Genomic DNA, 21362 nt, shown 5'->3' with positions numbered 1-21362 from the left:
TTAGAAACAGGGTTTACTTTGCTTAATCGTATCCATAAAAGTAAATGACATGTCAAACATTGATGGTGGGGGCGCACGCTCACACACACACGCACGCATGCACGCACGCATTAATTCTAATGGTTTGAGCCTCAATCACCACTCTGATATAACCAGACCTTGTCATTTCTTTCTGGACTTTGAAAGCAGTTTTAGCTGCAATACCACAATGTCCTGAGGTGGTGGGGGTGCTGATATGCAGATTATTTAATATTTGAGTCATTATAATACTGATGCTAGATCAGACAGATATTGTGTGAAGCCACTAAGGAAATCGGGACTTCCTGAAAGTTCATATAATGGCCTGTTGTGGCGCTGTCATTGGGCCCAAAAAACCCCATAGCTCCATAGAGTACCATGTATTTGGGCCCAACTTCACCTCCTAGACTGTATTACCTTAATAAACATGGTCATGAATACTTTCTGCTTCCAGTCACTAGTTTAAAGTCTAATTTCTCATGTCAACCATAAAGTCACGTATGTTCTGAAGGGCGTGGCTACCGTTACAGTCTATGATCGGGAGCCACCCCCCGTTCGAGTCAAAATAAAAACCAACAAAGAAGAAGGGGGAAGTCCCGCCTCGTTGTCTGGGCCAGCCAATGGCCAGCTGGGCCCAAACGGAGCCAGCCAATGGCCAGCTGGGCCCAAACGGATCTACAAAGATGGCGACTTACAGTTCAAGGACTGACAGGCTTCATTTTACATCCATATAAGACCCGGAGAACGCTTTGTCCATATTTTTTACAGTCTATGTGCTAGATAAAACCAGGCTTGTTTCCATTCCATGCCAGCTTGAAAAATCAACAATGGCGGACATTGTAAACAAAGTGGAAATGCAAATTTGGAACTGAAGACTGAAGAAGAGGAGGAATTATACAAAGTAGGGTGACATTGATGACATCACGATGAGGCCAAAATCAGTTGAGCTGTTCCTGAGAGCAATTTCCATTAAAGCATATGATATGGAAGCCTGATTGTTCAAAATTGGTTATTTGTGAGGATAGAAAACACATATGGGAGCCCCAAAAACACAAAATAAATTGAAAAAGTTGACTTTTATGTTATAGGTCCTTTAGAATAAGGTTTGAGTGGTGGTGAGTTATTTACAGCACTGGGGATTCCTTTGTTAGAATTCCCGAGCACTTGAGAGATAGCAAGACATCAGGAACCTATAAATACCACATCTGAGTGAGCAGGCGGCAGGCGCTTCTCTCCACTGTCACGTTGGCCTGGCAGACCTGAGGCTGCATGCTGCTGTCTCAGGATGGAATATCAGCCTTTTACACCAAAGGGAATAAAATCCATCTAAGGCCAGACAGTTAATTTAAACTGAGGCGGCAGAACAAGTGGGGGGGATTTAATTTCAAATGACAGAGGGCTTAATCTGTTTTGGTGAGTTAAGACGTCTAAAGTACATAAAAAGACAATAAATGAAGCGGCAATGATTGTTTGCATCTGTGTTGATTTAAGTTGAAAGCAGTCATTTATGAGACGATGGCTGGTCTGAATTTCATTTTAAAATGGGGATTTTCCACCATGTGAAATAAATTAAACTTGGCTACAGAAATAATGATTACTGCTGTAAAAGCATAGCTCACTATGGATAACTTGTGTCAATTAGGGGTGCAACGGTTCAGTTAGACCACGGTTCGGTTAGAACCTCGGTATTGGGCCAAGGTTTCGGTTCGGTTTCGGTACAGTAAAAAAAAATCACACCCGCGTGAAGTGACCCCCAGGAACGCGCCCAGGGGGCCGGGCCGGTTCCGGCGAGCCGCCCGTGTCCAAAACGGTTGAGAAATGACAGAGTTACTGTGTGCCGGTCCCTCTACTGTACCCTCTACTGTACTGTACTGTCACTGTACTGGCACACACAAAATCATCATATATACAGTTAATAATGTGCGTGTGTGTTTGTGTGTGTGTTAGGTTGCGCACAGGTGGTGAAAAACAACCATGCTGTTTTCATGCTCATACCCAGCCAGCCAGCCAGGCAGTGGCTTGCACCACTCAAAAAAGTTTATTTATAGCATTTTATTTTCTTCTCTCTTTTTTTAGCATACCGGTATATTATTTTATTAGGCATTTCTGCCTTTTCATTATTTTAAAGGGGAAAAAAACCTTATATTGCTATTTTAATGTGCCTCATCATTATTTTCAAGGGGAAAGAAATGCACCTATGCGCTCACACGGGGCAGTAAGCACATGCAGGGAAGAGGAGAGGAGAGTGGCTCCTGGGAGGGGAGGGATTCACACAGTGAATGCGTTGTGTCGCACAGAAAAATACAAACGTTTACAATAAGTCTACATGAGGATTTAAGGACATTATGCTTATATTATTAGAAGAAGGGCTTCTATCTACAGTCATGGATTGGACATGGAGTATTTTGTTGGGACTTTTCTGACGGAATGAATGTCCTGCTGCGGGTTGTTTTCCTCACTCTCCCTCTTAATTAGCACTCAAACAGCGAGTGCAGATGCAGAATCAGATCTGAACAAACTTGCAAAGTGCTTAGAAGCCTGTTGGCGCGAGGTTACTCCGCTGTGTGTGTCTCTGTGTATGACGATCAATAATTATTCCAAGAACGACGTTTAAAGACGAGGGCTGGATTCTCCTTATCATGCCGTCTCTCTCTGTGTGTGTGTGTGTGTGTGGGGGTGTAGGGGGTGGGCCGACAGAGTGCTACACTTCTGTGACCGAAAGAGTGCTAGACTTCTTAGTAGGACGGTGTGTGACCAATAAGAGTGCTAGACTTCTTAGTAGGACGGTGTGTGACCGATAAGCGCGCTAGACTTCTTAGTAGGACGGTGTGTGACCGAGAAATACATTCTTCGCAGCTGTAAGAAATTAATTAATGCAAACCGAAATAGCACGGTTCATTAGAGCGCATTGAACCGTGTATGGACTGTATGCTGTACCGAACGGTTCGGTTTTAAACCGAAAACCGTTGCACCCCTAGTGTCAATAGAAGGAATTGTTTAACCCATTTAGGCCTGACGTCGAAATTTACAGTTTTCTGTAATACCTCATGTTTCTGTATCAGTGGTGCTCAATATTTCATGTAAATTGGCCAATTCAATGTAATTGGCCACCGACCCCCATCTGAAAATATGTTGTTCCAGGAACCCCTCAGAAGCAAAGATTTGAGTTAAAAACGCTCTGAAAGAATATATATATATATATATATATATATAATATATATATATATATATATATATGAGCTTGTAGATCTGCTATTTTCCAATAGCCAAAAGTATAACACAATGCTTAAAACACCAAAAAGGGGTTCCCGCCAAAAATGGGTTTAATGCTAAATTCACAGCGCGCCACCCCGTGGCACATTTTGGGGGGCTTATACAGTAGCTTCCCCAGCGCAGTGGCATAGTGGTTCAGCCTTCACGCATGCACTGTTGCAGTTCAATCATTGCTGTCCTGAATTTGCCACCGAATGCCCACAGTGGCTTGCTTGGCCATGAGCATACAATGCATTGCATGCACACTCTTCCAGTTCAGTATGCAATTGTGATAAATCACCCATGCACATTTAACCCATTTTGACCTGAGATCAGATTTAAAAAAAAATCTTCTAGATCCTGACGATCCTTCGATTTTTCAAAAATAGCAGACCTACAAGCTGACCTATGAGCTTGTAGATCTGCTATTTTTCAATAGCTAAAGCATAACACAATGCTAACACCAAAAGAGGTTCCCGCCCAAAAGTGAATCATATAAAATGGTAAATGCTGAATGAATGGTGCCTTTATATACACTGTAGCACCTAATCTAAAGCACTTTATTACAATGTGCAAATTGTGCATTACATTCACCCATTCATACATTCATCTCATTCACACACTGACGGCAGAGGGAAAACCTGCAAGGCGCCATGCAGCCAACCAGCTTATCAGGAGCAGAACAATAGGTGTTCAGTGTCTTACTCAAGGACGGTTCAACGCCAACTCAAGAGGAGTGGAGCGATGGAACCCGGAACCCTTCGGTTCACTCTACCTCCTGAGCAGGGACGTGCAGAGTGTTAGAGGGGCAGGGGCTGAAATCCCGTTAAGAGCACACTTTTGGACAAAGATAGTGAAAATAGCAGATCTACAAGCTCACAACACGTCGCGCTGCGACAAGTGGAGAGCTTGTAGATCAGCTATTTTCGGGGCGCAACCCAGCACTCTTTAGCTAGTGGAGATGCGGTGTCTATATATGACATGGATTTCTAAACAAATTTGTTCAACGCAAAATACTGTGTTCAAGTTCAGGAGACTTCAGAAAAAAAGCAATTCTCCTGAATGCTGCCTTCCAGTATGGCATGGAAAGGAGTGGCATTTGCATTTCTTTCACCATGTAGTAAAAAGTAAACGCTGCATTGGTGGTCCAGTGGAAAGGGCAGTTGTTTTACAGTCACAGTACGTGCACAGTGCACACATTCAGACTCAAACAGACTACCCCCCCCGAATGCACACATACTGAACCAGGCAGAGATACAAGCCACGTCATGTGGTTTATTTTGTCTTGCAGGGGCATGTTTCCAGGGTCCTTACATCTGCAGCAACGTTGTGGAGATAGACCAGATAGGTCGGTATTTTTGAAAACACACAACTAATTACACAACAACTCCTATCCTATTCCTATTGAACTGTCCTCCCAAACAAGACAGCTCGGCAGGAAAGATAACATGTTATTATAGCCGTTTCTGAAAACGGGACAAACTAGGAGCTGTGTGGAGACAATCTATTAACCCATTTCGACCGAAACCGATTCTACAAAATGTCTTCTAAATCCTCAGTTTTCTGAAAAACCCATGTTTTTTCGTTCTCAAACATTTTCATGTCAAGGACCCCTAAAAATATATTGAATTGGCCGTCGACCCCCATCTGAAAATATGTTGTTCCAGGGACTTGAGTTAAAAACGTTTGCTCTGAAAGAATATATATATTCAAAGATTTTCACCACATTTTCACGACTTTTCAAAAATAGCAGACCTACAAGCTCGTAGCGCGCTATGATCTTGTAGATGTGCTATTTTTCAATAGCTAAAGTAGAACAGAATGCTTAAAACACCAAAAGGGGTTCCCGCCTCAAAATGGGTTAAAGCAACAAACAGCTATAGCTGGTGCTATAGTTTGCTTAAGTCTGCGTGAACATTTGTAGAAACAGATGTACCACGACGGCTAACAGCCCATTCCAATTCAGGTACTGTAGAAGTACACCTTGTTTGTTTTTGTTTTTTAACAACATGAAACATCCATAATCTGGGCATGACATAATAGACAAACATTGTGAGCATGTAGATCGGCTATTTCCGGCAAAGAGGGGGGAAAAAACAGAGGAGACCAATTATAGATCCCTGGGGGACGATGGGGTCTGTGAAGTATATATAGGGTTTAAGTTGTTAATCAAGGACCTTGATGTTGTTTAAAATGCTGCTATTTTGTAACTAAAAGGCTCAAAATAGCAACATGAATATGATGTGCAATACTGATTTATGAGCCAGAGGTCGTGGAGGGGAAATGTTTGTTCATCTCCTCCACTGCGAGAAGAAAAGGGGTTCAATTTGAGACAAGGACTAATGGTGTGTGTGTGTGTGTGTGTGTGTGTGTGTGTGTGTGTGTGTGTGTGTGTGTGTGTGTGTGTGTGTGTGTGTGTGTGTGTGTGTGTGTGTGTGTGTGTGTGTGCGTGCGTGCGTGTGTGTGTGTGTGTGTGACCAGTGTTATTAATCAGCAAGTGTGTTAATACCAATTATGAAGTTATTTAATTGTCATGTGTTGTCAGTTGTGACACAACACAATCACCTAACAGTGCGTTTTAACAGTGGGTGAGCATCGGCCCGACACATCACCCAATCGCCCGAAAAGATGAATTATTTTTATCTTTTCTGGCGACGTTCCTCCGGCCCCACTGTTCGACCATCGCCTGTTCGCCTGCTATCGCCGGTAGTCATCAGTAGGGTCCCATGGACAAATAATGCACTTCCAAAGAATTGGTCTGGCCGTCGCCCACTGTTAAAACGTACTGTAAGACATGTGGTATTTGGTTCTGTTATACGCACATGCACACACACAGACACACACACACACACACACGCACACACACACACGCACGCACACATGCCCGCTCATGGGTTTTATGAGTCACGTTCCTAAAGTCATCATCCCCGTGGAGTTAATCGTACAGTATGTGGAGTTAATCCTACAGTATATGTGGCCGAAGGAAAAAGAGTGCTAAAAATAGCCCACATGGGCTAATATGCCTGCTAGAAGATGCTGAGGGCAGGAGGAATGGATGGAGAGTTGAGTAGAAAAAGAGCACATAAAATGAGCACATAAAATGTCAAAAGTCATGAGAATGAATAGCTTTGATCTGTGCATATGGTAATAGACCATGCATTTCCAGGCACTTTTTTTTTGCTGAGATCATAACATGTGGTCTTTGGATGACAATAATATAATCTCCCATAGACTCCCACTGAAGCTTTAGTAGAACTGGCATCAGCACAAACCTTGGGACATTATTTCACTTAATGGAACGGAGCTGTCGGGAGTTATAAAGTGTCTCGACTAAAACTGAGACGAAAAATGTTCGTCGACTACCTTTTTCCATTGACAAAAACTAAATTGAAACTAAATGAAAACTAAGTCACGATGACTAAAACCAAGACTAAATATAATATCAATTTCGTCAACAAATAAAAACTAGACTAAAATGTTAGGGAGAGACTAGTGGACAAGAGATCCAGTATGAGTCATTTTACACTTGGTTGCATGCTGAGTAGGGGGCATAATGTGTTCTTAAGGTCAGTTCTGCATGGTGTCAGAACATGTCAAATGTTAAGGTTGACATGTTTCCTCTACATGTGTGTGGGAGGAGTCTTATGTAAGCGTTGGGTGTCACTTGAAGACGAGAACTAAAGAGACAGCTTGTCTGAGAATGTGGACGGTAGCTGTTTGACTTAAGTTATACATAAGGGATTCTCATCCTTTTTCTTTTTTCGATCTCTGGAAGCCCTCAGAAAAATAATTTCTTGCAGAATGACATGTAAGGGGGTTTATCAACTTTTATGTGGACGCTTACAGGTCCACTGGTTCCATTTATACACTTTGCAGTTACATTCATAAAAGGAACACTTCCCCTGCTTACATGGCCGAAGACAAATGAAGTGGAGGGACGTTGTTGCTGCCCCATCATGCGCCAGCTGACGTACTGTAATAGTCACCTATTTTCAACCGTATCTTCATATAATTGGTCCTCATTAATGCTCATTATAAGATGGCACTATTTCTGTAAACTCACTCAGCATCTCAGAGGTCGGCCGTGGATAGATCAGAACTGTGGGGATTCCAAGCTAACGGAAACTACAGCCTCGATCTCTCTTCCTGGAAATTACCAAGGAAGCTTTGAGAAGGAAAGGAAATGGTCACGCTGCGCCATGACACTTTCATGGACACTTTCATGGGAGCCAAAACTCACACCGGAAGTTCAATGAATACATGGCAGTGAATGGAGCCGGCTGGACCAACTCATAAACACTATGTATGAACAATTGAGACCTTTGTCATATAATCGGTTCAGGAATATAAAAGAAGACATATCACAGGTTGTTTTCTAATCACTTGCTTTTCGATTTGAGGATGTAAACGGCAGCAGGTACCATTTCTGGCTCGGAGGTATCGCAAGATTTGACTGACAGACAGGAAACGGTGGGAAGTCTCGTGATACTTGGTACGTTCAGAAAGGTGCTTTGAGCTCTTTAGATACCATACCTCTGTAAAATGACAGTGTACACATCGAAAAGCAACACAGCAGACAATAATGTGTTACATGTCTTTTCCAGAAGCGATTACTTCACAAAAGGTCTCAGTCATTCAGAAACAGTGTTTGTTCATGAGCTGGTCACTGAGCTCTCATTGACTCCAGTGTATTATATATATAAATAGAGCTGGTCACTGAGCTCTCATTGACTCCAGTGTATTATATATATATATATATATATATATATATATATATATATATATTAGGGCCGGGACTAATTGCGATTAATTTAGATTAATTAACTACAGAAAAATTAATCGCGATTAACTACAGATAAATTAATCGCACCTTTTTTTTCACTGCGGAACGTTTCTCACTGGGCGCTTTTCTATAGTACTGAAAACTGGAAATAAGAAAAAGTCACCCCATTTTGTGTTGCCTAGAACTGGAGGTCTGACAAAAAACAGTAACAATATGAAGTAAGTACAGCTTTGTGATGTCACTGAGATGTACTTGTTACTGTTACTAAAAAAATGTCAGACCTCCAGTTCTAGGCAACACAGAATGGGGTGACTTTCTATTATTATTTCCACAACAGGTATATTAATGACTGCAGTAAAATGTTGAAAATGAGTGGTATCCTGTAGTCACTATTCGTTGATTCACTGGGATACCAAAAAACATTTAAAAAAAAGGTTTCTCGCTGTTCTCGGGTTGAATATTGATATGCGATTAAAATGCGATTAATCTAGATTAATTAATCGCAAAGCCTCTGATTAATTAGATTAATTTTTTTAATCGAGTCCCAGCTCTAATATATATATATATATATATATATATATATATATATATATATATATATATAAATAGAGCTGGTCACTGAGCTCTCATTGACTCCAGTGTATTATATATACTAGCCCTTACCCGTTGTGAGATATTTGCCCCCCCTTGTGGCCTTGGGGGGTACTGCGCCCGGGTGCGTTTGTAATTGACTAATAAATTCATTAATAATCATTAATGTGTGAAATCGAAAAAAGGGCTTCGTTAAGCCCTCCATATTCATATGGTCAATGCCTGTGTGAAAAGTGGGAGTGATTGGTGCAGGCTGTAAAGAGCTAAGGCAGTGTTTCTGACACACAGACACACACTCAGACATTGTTAGAATTATAGTATGATGATGATGATGATAGTATGATATATATATATAAATAGAGCTGGTCACTGAGCTCTCATTGACTCCAGTGTATTCTATATATAAATAGAGCTGGTCACTGAGCTCTCATTGACTCCAGTGTATTATATATATAAATAGAGCTGGTCACTGAGCTCTCATTGACTCCAGTGTATTATATATATAAATAGAGCTGCTCACTGAGCTCTCATTGACTCCAGAGCATTCTGCAACTTCCGGGTGTAGTTTGGCTTCCATTAAAGCATCCATGAAAGTGTCATGGCGCAGCCCAGTCACGTGACCATTGCCTTTCCTTCTCAAAGCTTCCTTTGAAACTACCACAGACAGTGTGATCACTAAGCAAGGTTTCTAACGACTAGCCACGGTTCAACTCTGAGACAGGGCGTGTAGAAGATAAATGGTACCGACACATCATTTAAAGCACATTAGTGAGTGAGTGCATATATGTGGAGTGGAGATGATGCTGAAAAAAGGTGAAGAAAGAAAAATGTTCCTTTGCCAGCGAGGATTTCCCAGTGCATGGTTAAGTGGAGCGTACAGCCGTACATGCAGCAGTGGGTTGTTGGGGGTTGGTAAGGGAGGAAGCCTGAGCCTTCAGTGAGTGTTTTCTATCCTGTGCAGCGTACTGGAGAGAGCGGGCTTTGACTTAATGAGGGCTGCGTGATTCACGCTGTGCTATGCACGGTTCTGGTTCAGCAGTGATTGACCCCCCGGACCCTCCAGAGGACGAGCTACTACTTGGCCCCTCGTCATCTACCCATCATGCATTTATTACTTTTACATCATAGAGCTTTTCTCTGACGCTCTGCATGGCCACGTGAACATCAAGTACAACACTACCAGAGTGGTTTAGCCCATGTTTCTATGTCAGTGGTGATCAAACATTTTAATGTCAAATATATATGACATTGGCCGTCAACCCCCATCTGACAATATGTTGTTCCAGGGACCCCCCCAGTAGCAAAGATTTGAGTTAGAAACTCGCTCTGTAACAATATATATGTAGCCCAGTCCAGCCCAGTGTATAAGGTAATTATATTCTCTAACTTTATTTAGAGGCACCGTCAACTGGATTAAAATTACATAAGTACAGAGTAAAAAAGGTAATAAGTTAGACTACAGGTAGTCGCGCCAGTTCATTAAAACGAACTCAGGCCCCACCCAGAGTACTACTACACAAGAAACCTCATAGCTACCTGGGAAGGGTGTTATATATATATTCAAAGATTTCAGGCACATTTGCACGATTAAAAAAAAATAGCAGACCTACAAGTTCATAGCGTGGCACTCGGTGCCGCGCTATGAACTTGTAGGAATGATGGAGTTGCAAACCAAATGGACTCTTATAGGTTTTTAACTCTTGAGAGAGCGTACAATGAAACCAAATGGACCCGTATGGGTCCATTTGGCTCTCTCAAGAGTTAAAAAGTTTCATTTTACGCTCTCAAGAGTTACATTATTGTTACACATCTGCATTACTTCTTTTACAAGAAGTATACACAATTAGAGAATGTAGAAGAATTGTTATTTTGAAAAACGTTGCCAAAAGCATGGAATTGTAGACAAAATCTTATCCAACGACAACATTTCCATGCAGCCAGAAGGGAGAGTCTGGGCTCTCTCGGGCAGAGACGATGTACTCCGAACCAGTTTTGTTCGGAGTGATATGCGGACGCTAGAGGCGGGATCAACGCGAGACTGGTGACATATTGAAGCATTGCCACCACAGCGCAAATATAAGCACAACCGAACAGGACTACAACTCAAACACTCAGGCATGAAGGAAGCATGAGTTCAAGTCCGTTGCTCTCCCCTTGTCCCCCATATATGGGGACTAGGTTGGCGGAGGGTGTGTAGAGCCCAGAATCACATTAGATGATTGACACAGGGGTGAAACATGGGTTACAAAATCGTGGGATAAAAAATATATTTATAAGGACTACAACTCAAAATTATTATGGAGATATCAGATTCAGAAATCAGATAGCAGAGAGAGAAAGAGAGGGAGACATACAGAGAGAGAGAGAGAGAGAAAGAGAGAGAGAGAGGTGACGACTCTGTTTACTCCAATGGACCAATTCTTTTACAGGTTTGGTCGTCGATCATGGAGCCTCTCAATAGTTTCTGGAAGTTAGCAGCAATGCAAAGCAGTTTTTTTTTTCACCCCTCACCTGATGCAGAGAGAGCGAGAGAGAGATGGGTGAGGTTTGTGAGTGAGGTACAATAAGTCTCAAGAGTCTCACACACACACAACCCCCCCCCCCCCCCCCCCCCCCCCCCCCCCCTCCCGCAAGACTGCAGGTACTGTAGGAACACTTCCGCTCAGGCACTTCCTCTCCTTTTAGGCTAGATTATGGCAGTGGGTGTGTGCGTGTGGTGCGTACGCGTGCGTGCGTGCAGGTGTGTGTGTGTGTGCGTGTGTCCACAGTGAATAACATTCCCCTCTCTCTCTCTTTACTCTCTACTGCTCTCCTACCCTGTGCTGCCCTCTTCTGCTCTCCTCATATCCGTGAGGTATGGTAGCCCAACGGTGTCCCCTCCCCCTGCTGTGTGCCAGCCAATCATCTCCTTCCTTGCTCATGTGTTGGCCCCCCCGCACTCTGCCTGGCTGTGTTTGACGCATGCAGCGCCAGCCTCAATGTAGAGGTGGTGACTCAAGACTGGAGACTTGTACACTATAGTGTACACTGGAGGAGCCTAGTACACTATAGTGTACACTGGAGCCTAGTACACTATAGTGTACACTGGAGCCTAGTACACTATAGTGTACACTGGAGCCTAGTACACTATAGTGTACACTGGAGCCTAGTACACTATAGTGTACACTGGAGGAGCCTAGTACACTATAGTGTACACTGGAGGAGCCTAGTACACTATAGTGTACACTGGAGGAGCCTAGTACACTATAGTGTACACTGGAGGAGCCTAGTACACTATAGTGTACACTGGAGGAGCCTAGTACACTATAGTGTACACTGGAGGAGCCTAGTACACTATAGTGTACACTGGAGGAGCCTAGTACACTATAGTGTACACTGGAGGAGCCTAGTACACTATAGTGTACACTGGAGCCTAGTACACTATAGTGTACACTGGAGCCTAGTACACTATAGTGTACACTGGAGGAGCCTAGTACACTATAGTGTACACTGGAGGAGCCTAGTACACTATAGTGTACACTGGAGGAGCCTAGTACACTATAGTGTACACTGGAGGAGCCTAGTACACTATAGTGTACACTGGAGCCTAGTACACTATAGTGTACACTGGAGCCTAGTTTTTTTTTAGATTTGCAGCTTAACAGACTTAACAGTGTGATGCACTTTAAAACGGTATAACGTAACGTTTAAAACACTTGAACCCTATAGTAGCGCGCCTATTCTGGGACGGACATTCAGCGAAAATAGTCACAACGAGACAGCTTGTGTAGATTGGGCCAGTTTCATCAAAGAGATCTGGTGGTGTATAGTGAAATGCTAGCATAGAGCCCTGGGGGACCCCAGTCAACTACTGTACATACAGTTGATACTGTATACTGCCGGGTTTAAGTGGTTAAAGAATCAGATATCATCACATCTGAATCAATTTAATGTGTAACAGGAACTCTCTCTCTAAACTGTAAAGCACCATGTGCTACAGCCCATGTATTAACCCAGTCAGGGCGGGAACCACTTTTTGGGGTTCTTGTTGCAATGCAGTGTTGTTTTAGTCGACTAAATCTACAGTTGATTTAGTCGACAACATTTTATTTTCGCGGGCCTTGATGCCGTCGTAATGACTGATTTTACACTTGCTGAAAATAGCAGATCGTGAGCTTGTAGATCTGCTATTTACAGCATGCAACCAAGTGTACTGGATCTCTTGTCCACTAGTCCCTTCCTAGCATTTCTAGTTTTAATCTGTTGACTTAATTGTCAATACATTTAGTCTTAGTTTTAGTCATCATAGCCTAGTTTTCATTTAGTTTCCATTTAGTTTGTCAGTGAAAAAAGGTAGTCGACGAACATTTTTCGTCTTGGTTTTAGTCGACAAAATCAACACTGTTGCCATGTACATGCCATTGTATCTATCGGCCTCAGTCCTAATATAAATGGATGCTATACAATTCCAGTTCATTGTTATTAGCATCATTTTGTATAACTCGTTCTGTGTCTTCCATTGCCAGTGGAGTTGGAGTTGGAGCATGTTCAGAGGGTCCCGGGGGCGGAGCCGCCTGGGGTCCCGCCCCCTCAGGTCAAGCTGAAGGAGAGACAGAAGTTCTTTGAGGAGGCGTTCCAGCAGGACATGGAGCAGTACCTGTCTACGGGCTACCTGCAGATCGCCGAGAGGAGAGGTGAGAGCTACAGCTAGTAGAGGTTAAGAAGAACCCCGCGTTTGTTGCCGCGCAAAACACTACAAGAGCTTGAAATGGAATGTTTCTTGCAGCCTGTGATGTGTCTCCAACAACCCCTTATACAAGCGGTGCCCAGAAGGTAGATCTACCAGTAGATCACATGACATGCCCCAAAATATATATCATTAAAAAAAAACTAGTCAGTAGCATTACAAAGTCATATACAAATAACTACGAATTCCATTTTCCTCTCTCTATTTCCCATTCCAAGTGTGTTCGTCTTATAGCAATGGGATAATACTTTTTTGGGTGAGATCATCTTGTTGAGCTGGTCATTGTGAAAGTAGCTCTCAAGTCAAACAAAGTGTGGGCCCCCCTGCCTTATACCAAGCATTACGCTGAAATACTCAAAGCTGGGACTCCATATCAGACGATTGAGCTGCGATAGCTTTCTCAAGCAGGGCTCCACCGCACTCTCCCGAGTGCCCTGTCACTAAAACACACCAAGTAGAGCCATTACTTTGAAAAATGCCACTAGGCCATATAAATGTAGACTTCCAGTGGGATTGTAATAGAATTGCACAGCAGTTTACCTCGTGCATTACTGCCAAAAACCCAGTGCTGAAATACCCGTAGGACACAGTGAAACGAGGGAGGGAATGAGATATGCGGCGGCGGCCTGCTCTGAAAGATCTATGAGACTCCATTGGCCCAGCTGTTTGTAATGTGATTTCCCCCCCCCCCCCCCCCACCCCTGACGTCTGTTACTTGTCTGTCCCTTAATCCAGTGGAAACAGCTTGTTAGAGTGGATACAGAGAGGAAGAATGGCTTTGGGTCTATGTTGACAACCAATGGGTCACACTAGCTTTAAAGCAGTGGTTCATAAACGTTTTCATGTCAAGGACCCCCAAACTGACACTAATGAGCCCGCAAACCCCCATTTGAAGAGATACACCAGGGACCCCCCATGAGAGAAGATTTTTTTTAACGGCTCTAGCAGTGATTCTCAACCCGTATAATTTCAAGGACCCCCACAGTGTGACATGAATTAGTCTACGAAAAGATGTGTTTTAAGCAAAGACTTAAAAGCCTCTAAGGAGCGGGCAGACTTAATGTGTAGGGGCAAACAGTTTCAGTGTTTGGGGCCGGCCACTGAAAAAGCATGGTCGCCTCTGGACCTGTAATTAGAATTTGGCACGGTCAGGAGCCGCAGGTCAGCTGAAGGCTTATTCATAGTCTGGATTTTCGGTGGTGAGGTGACCACCGGAGCTGTAATAACGTGGAGCGGTGGGGAGTAAAAACAGAGAGAAGGGCTGGGGAGAGCGATGGTTTGCTCTTCACCGCGGCTCAGTGACGTCATGTTGAAGCGGTGGTGGTCACCTCACCACCGAAAATTCAGACTATGAATAACGCTTCAGTCATGCACAGTACACACCTGTTCTGACATTGTTCTTATTTTAGGAATTCGATGTGTGAATTCTACCTCTTCACCCTAATGTTTAAAAGCTGTGAATTGTAGTTCATGAATATTATTTAAGTTTAGTGTTTCTTGATGTGTAGCAAACACACTTGGAATGTGTAGGCTGCTGTGCAATTACAATTAGGTACAAAAACATCATTAACAGCAACATTACTACCAGTGGTGAGACTTTACGACATCTTACTATAGCAGAGAAAAGCACATCTGGACATGAGGCTATTATGTGAGACACCCCGAGTCTGATTTGACTTCACAACACAAATCTGCATACAAGATCACTGCTAAAACCAATGAAGCACCAGTATGAGAGATTTAGAGATGGAAAGAGAGACAGGCAAGGAGGAGAGAAGAGGTCCCTTAAAAGGGATTGTGACATAAAAGAAAGGTTTTTGTAATTTTTCATATTTCTTTTAGGTTTTCTGAGCTCAATTGCACCCAAAAAACCTGAACTTTTAACATTCAGTAGATTTTCTGTGGTCTAGGGTTTTCTGGATCAAACAAGTGCTCTGATTTTCCTGCTGTTTGTTTGTCAAATGTTAATAATCATAACTTGCTGAATTTTCTTTTTTTGGGGTGGGGGACTTCCTCATTTGGTCCTGCATTGCCTTGTCTCTCAATCTCTCTCTCTTTTGGTCGTCTGTCCATCTTACCCAAATCACCCCTCCCCTGATGCAGAGAGAGCGAGAGAGAGATGGGTGAGGTTTGTGAGTGAGGTACAATAAGTCTCAAGAGTCTCACGAGTCTCAAGAGTCTCACCCCCCCCCCCCCCCCCCCCCCGCAAGACTGCAGGTACTGTAGGAACACTTCCGCTCAGGCACTTCCTCTCCTTTTAGGCTAGATTATGGCTATGGGTGTGTGCGTGTGGTGCGTACGTGTGCGTGCGTGCAGGTGTGTGTGTGTGTGTGTGTGTGCGTGTGTCCACAGTGAATAACATTCCCCTCTCTCTCTCTTTACTCTCTACTGCTCTCCTACCCTGTGCTGCCCTCTTCTGCTCTCCTCATATCCGTGAGGTATGGTAGCCCAACGGTGTCCCCTCCCCCTGCTGTGTGCCAACCAATCATCTCCTTCCTTGCTCATGTGTTGGCCCCCCCGCACTCTGCCTGGCTGTGTTTGACGCATGCAGCGCCAGCCTCAATGTAGAGGTGGTGACTCAAGACTGGAGACTTGTACACTATAGTGTACACTGGAGGAGCCTAGTACACTATAGTGTACACTGGAGGAGCCTAGTACACTATAGTGTACACTGGAGGAGCCTAGTACACTATAGTGTACACTGGAGGAGCCTAGTACACTATAGTGTACACTGGAGGAGCCTAGTACACTATAGTGTACACTGGAGCCTAGTACACTATAGTGTACACTGGAGCCTAGTACACTATAGTGTACACTGGAGCCTAGTACACTATAGTGTACACTGGAGGAGCCTAGTACACTATAGTGTACACTGGAGGAGCCTAGTACACTATAGTGTACACTGGAGGAGCCTAGTACACTATAGTGTACACTGGAGCCTAGTACACTTTAGTGTACACTGGAGCCTAGTACACTTTAGTGTACACTGGAGGAGCCTAGTACACTATAGTGTACACTGGAGGAGCCTAGTACACTATAGTGTACACTGGAGGAGCCTAGTACACTATAGTGTACACTGGAGCCTAGTACACTATAGTGTACACTGGAGCCTAGTACACTATAGTGTACACTGGAGCCTAGTACACTATAGTGTACACTGGAGGAGCCTAGTACACTATAGTGTACACTGGAGGAGCCTAGTACACTATAGTGTACACTGGAGGAGCCTAGTACACTATAGTGTACACTGGAGCCTAGTACACTTTAGTGTACACTGGAGCCTAGTACACTTTAGTGTACACTGGAGCCTCTGGAGCCTAGTACACTATAGTGTACACTGGAGCCTAGTACACTATAGTGTACACTGGAGCCTAGTACACTATAGTGTACACTGGAGGAGCCTAGTACACTATAGTGTACACTGGAGGAGCCTAGTACACTATAGTGTACACTGGAGGAGCCTAGTACACTATAGTGTACACTGGAGGAGCCTAGTACACTATAGTGTACACTGGAGCCTAGTACACTTTAGTGTACACTGGAGCCTAGTACACTTTAGTGTACACTGGAGCCTCTGGAGCCTAGTACACTAGTGTACACTGGAGCCTAGTACACTATAGTGTACACTGGAGTAAAGCATAGTATCTACTGGAGCAGTGTACTTCTATACACTATAGCCTAGTGCACCGTTTATACTTTGTCACATGCTGATAATAGCCAGTCTATAAGCTCACAGTCACAACAGCTTACACCGCTTGTAGATCTGCTATTTTGGCACACAACAGAGTATATGTATGAGCTTTATTGATGTTGAGTGTATGTGTGCTAGACAGTGTTGTTTTTGTCGACTAAAACTAAGACGAAAAATGTTCCATTGGCGAAAACTAAATTGAAACTAAATGAAAACTAAGCTATGGTGACTAAAACTAAGTTAAAGGTATTGACAATTTCGTTAACAGACAGAAACAACTAAAATGTTAGGAAGGGACTAGTGGACAAGAGATCCAGTATAAGTAATTACACTTGGTTGCATGCTGAAAAGTGTAAAATTAGCCATTACGCCATTATTATCAAGGCCCGCCAAAATACATTTTATTCGACTAAATGAACTGCAGATTTAGTCGACTAAAATCTTATGACATTTAGACGACTAAAACTAGACTAACACTATGGCATTCCAGGTGACTAAAACTAAATGTTTCATTCCAAAGACTATGACTGAACTAAAATAGAAATTTGCCAAAAACAACACTGGTGCTAGATTATTTGCAAATACACATGCTTGTAACTAGCGGACACTTTGTTTTCTTTGCATGGTGCAGCGTGCTACATCTACACTAACGCTTTGTATTGGGCAGTGAGAGATTTAGCCGTGTGATAAAACGCATGTTAAATGACAACCGTGACAACTTTTAAAACATAAAAATAATGTTGTTCACACTGTATCATGCTAACATGGATGTTTCAAGCATCTAATTTAACTATTCCTCAGATGCTGCAAACAACTTTTGTGCTATAATAAATAATCCATGGCAGCATGATCCAGTGTGCCGACTATTTTGTTCTTATGTCCTTTGGATTTGCATGCCTTTTAAACACTTTTTAACCAAGATACTTTAACTCACCTGCCTGTTGTGTTTGTTTGTTTTGGGGGGTTTTTTTTAGCTTTTTTTTTACTAGTAGAGTACCCCTGTTTAACTCAATAAAAGGTTTTGAGAACCACTCATACAGCTGCGTACGTTTTTCAGAAAACTGTTCCACCTCAGGTGTTAATGGGTTAAGCCGGGATAGGCAATTCAACCTTTGTCAGTCTTCTGATTGGTCCCTGACTGACTAACAAGCAGGCTCTTTTTGCCTTGTTCCACCCTGGTTCCGCCGCTTTTTTGGAAAAACTAAAAACAAACATATGCCCAGTCACCATGCTGCATCTGTGATGTTCCTTTTTACTGACGCCAAGTTTAAAATAAGAATTGAGTGACAAAATATCAATACGAAGCAACTGAATAACATGTTTATGGTAGTGGATGGAGAGAGAGGATTTTTGTCCACCACGAAACGGCAACCAATGGGTGCAAAGAGGGGCACAACCCACGGGCGGGACTTAACAAATGGTGAATTAAAACAGTTGTTACTGTCTAATTTTGATGGCCAAGCACAGGTTTTCTCGGGAGGGAAAAACAATACAATAAAATAAAATAAAAAGCTCTAGACTAAGGTTAGTCTTCACAACATTGTACACTAATGTAGGAAATTATGAAACCTGTCTAAACTGCGCCCTGTCATAGAAACATGGTTTGGGCCATTCTGCAGGTAAATATGAACCCATGTGTTTGTGGTTCACAAATAGGAAACCAAATGAATGCTATCATGGTATAAAATGCAATAATAAACTCAAAACCAAGAGCCAGCCATTTTACAAGATTTGTAAGACAAATGTCTTTTCTATGTTATAATAGCAATACTGTAGATTAGAAGCAGATATCAGCGGTATAGTATCTTACACACTCGTTAACATGTTAATTCTTGTAAATTGCGACAACCCAATGAACACTTCCTGGAAAAACAAGCCAAAATAAAACTGCTTTCCCATCTAACATTTCTCACTCCATTTGCTTTTTTTGCTTGGTGTTTGTTGGAAGTGTGGGAAACCAAACCAAACCAAATCACTTCCTGTACTCAGCCATGCACCTACCAGTGAACTCTGGGTCCTGTAGTCGTATCGTATGAACCAATCATCTTTGTCCTCCTGTGTGTCGTGGTGGTGTCCAGAGCCAATAGGCAGCATGTCCTCCATGGAGGTGAACGTGGACATGCTGGAGCAGATGGACCTGATGGACATGTCTGACCACGAGGCCCTGGACGTCTTCCTGCTCTCTGGAGGAGAGGATAACAGCGCCGCCTCGCCTGTACTGGGTAGGATGCACACACACACACACGCATGATTAAATCTAACGCGACTAGCGACTGGACAGCGGGGGGCCGTCTAGCACATGATCTTTTCTTAGAATTGGGGAACATGTTCGATGACGTCCCACTGTTGTGCAACATCGAGGATTGCGCAACAGGCGCTCCTAGGCTGTGGAGCGATGCGATCGGTTTTCATATCAATAAACTTCGTCTTTTGGATAAAACTTCTGCTGCGACGCGTTGCGAGCTTGTAAATCTGTGTAAAAAGTTAAAACAGTCATTACGACGGCATCAAGGCCCACCAAAATGCATTTTAGTCGACTGAATAAACTGTAGATTTAGTCGACTAAAGTCTTATGATATTTAGTCGACTGAAACTAGACTAACACTATAACATTCCAGGTTTTGCTATTGTTTTCTTTGGATTTCGTAAGTGACAAAAAAAAAACATTCCAGTTGACTAAAATTATTCAAGAGACTAATGACTAAACTAAAATCTAAATTTTCTGCCTAAAACAACACTGCTTCCTACACTCTCTCATCGGTTTGTGAACCAACTGAGGGCATATCTATTTATGTACTACATTTCACAGAGTCACACAAAATTTGTCCCTGGCATAGAAGAAGGGCACCGTTCTGGTCTTTTTGACGCACTTATTTTTAATAAAAAAATTTTATCCCACGATTTTGCCGTTTTCTAATGTTATCTAATGTGATCCTGGGTGCTACACTTACTCTGCCAACCTGGGGGGGGGCAGCGGACTGACCTCATGCTTCCTTCTATGCATGAGGAGTCCAAGCTGCTTCTTTTCACCTGACAGGGGAGAGTTTCCCTGGCCGGACGTAGCGCGTGGAAGGAACACGTTATTCCGACCAGTTCATTGGTCGTGCCCCCCCCTATATTATTATGTGAAGTGTATGAATAAACCAAAAACTGCCTAAAACAAAAGAAAATGACCTGTGCGACGGTGTCTCTTCCTCTCCGTTTCCAGGTCCAGACGTGGAGTCGTTCACCACAGAGATCAGCCTGCAGGTCCCCACGCAGGCCGAGTGGCGACACAAGCTGTCGTCCCTGTCCTCGACCTGCACCGACTCGGCCAGCCAGGACACAGACGCCGGGGAGGAAGAGGAGGAGGAAGAGGAGGAGGACGAGGCGAAGAGGGAGGAGGGAGCGAAGATGAGCAGGGCGACGACCCCCGTGGTGGTGACCCTGGACGACGAGGAGGTGCACCCCGACACGGCGCTGGTGGACGGAGCGGAGCGGCAGACCAACAAAGACTGCAGTGAGGAGAGTGGGTCATAGGTTAGGTTACAACTGAGACCGCCTAGCTGGACTCACTGGACTAAAGGATGTGCACAAACCCCACCAAATGCACATACATGCTTACTGTACGCTCACAAACATACAGTACAAAATAAACTACCAACTAAACAAATTCAAGGTCAAAATCTCTGCATAATCCAGTCAATTTGCCATAATGGAGGGTGTGCGCATGCATAAAATAAGTGGCAAATCGAGTGGAAAAGTGAGTTGTTTAATGCTATCAGATAGGACTTTTCTGTTTGGATGTATGGGCTGTCAAGGCCCGAAAGTTGGGTTCTTTTGCTACTCAGTAGGTGTTCCCACATAAATTCCGGGTATGATGATGATGATGCCACTCACGCATACCCTCTATAAATCAAACGTGGATTGCCGATCTGTCGTTGGGAGGAATATACAGTACTGTACGAAAGGGAATGGTCTGAAAATGGATTGACTAAGTAACCACTGCCAAATGTGTTTATATGCAGAATTGCACATAATATTTCAGTAGTATTCAGAATAATTCAGTATTCCATTTTATGAATTTGTGTACCGGTATAATCCTGTTTACAAGCCAGGTTAAGACTTTTAGAAATTCAAATAAGATCATACATTTTGAGGTTTGTGTACTGTACTGTACATCCAGGATATTTAACTAGTGGTCTTTGCAATCAGTTCAAATCCCATTTTTATAGAAGAGTATTCAGTTTAATATTAAAAAAATCTTTACGATAACAAAATATGCTTATATGATACAGTGTATCCGCAAAAACGTGCGTGTG

The 21362-nt window shown here is 43.1% G+C and overlaps 1 protein-coding gene across 1 annotated transcript in view; it reads left to right on the top strand.

Moving 5' to 3' along the window:
* Positions 1 to 20580, top strand: part of dtnbp1b (dystrobrevin binding protein 1b) — a gene marked incomplete at its 3' end in the record, with an annotated part of 50434 nt that extends 29854 nt beyond the window's left edge. The window contains exons 2-4 of the mRNA XM_083774504.1: positions 13150 to 13317; positions 19140 to 19283; positions 20270 to 20580. Of these exons, the coding sequence (XP_083630630.1) occupies positions 13150 to 13317; positions 19140 to 19283; positions 20270 to 20580 (623 nt within the window). The remainder of the gene's footprint in view (positions 1 to 13149; positions 13318 to 19139; positions 19284 to 20269) is intronic.
* Positions 20581 to 21362: the final 782 nt, after the last annotated feature.

Source organism: Protomyctophum parallelum, assembly GCF_964188405.1.
Source record: "Protomyctophum parallelum genome assembly, chromosome: 1".
Taxonomy (NCBI): Eukaryota; Metazoa; Chordata; class Actinopteri; order Myctophiformes; family Myctophidae; genus Protomyctophum; species Protomyctophum parallelum.
This window is presented reverse-complemented; position numbering and strand designations above follow the sequence as displayed.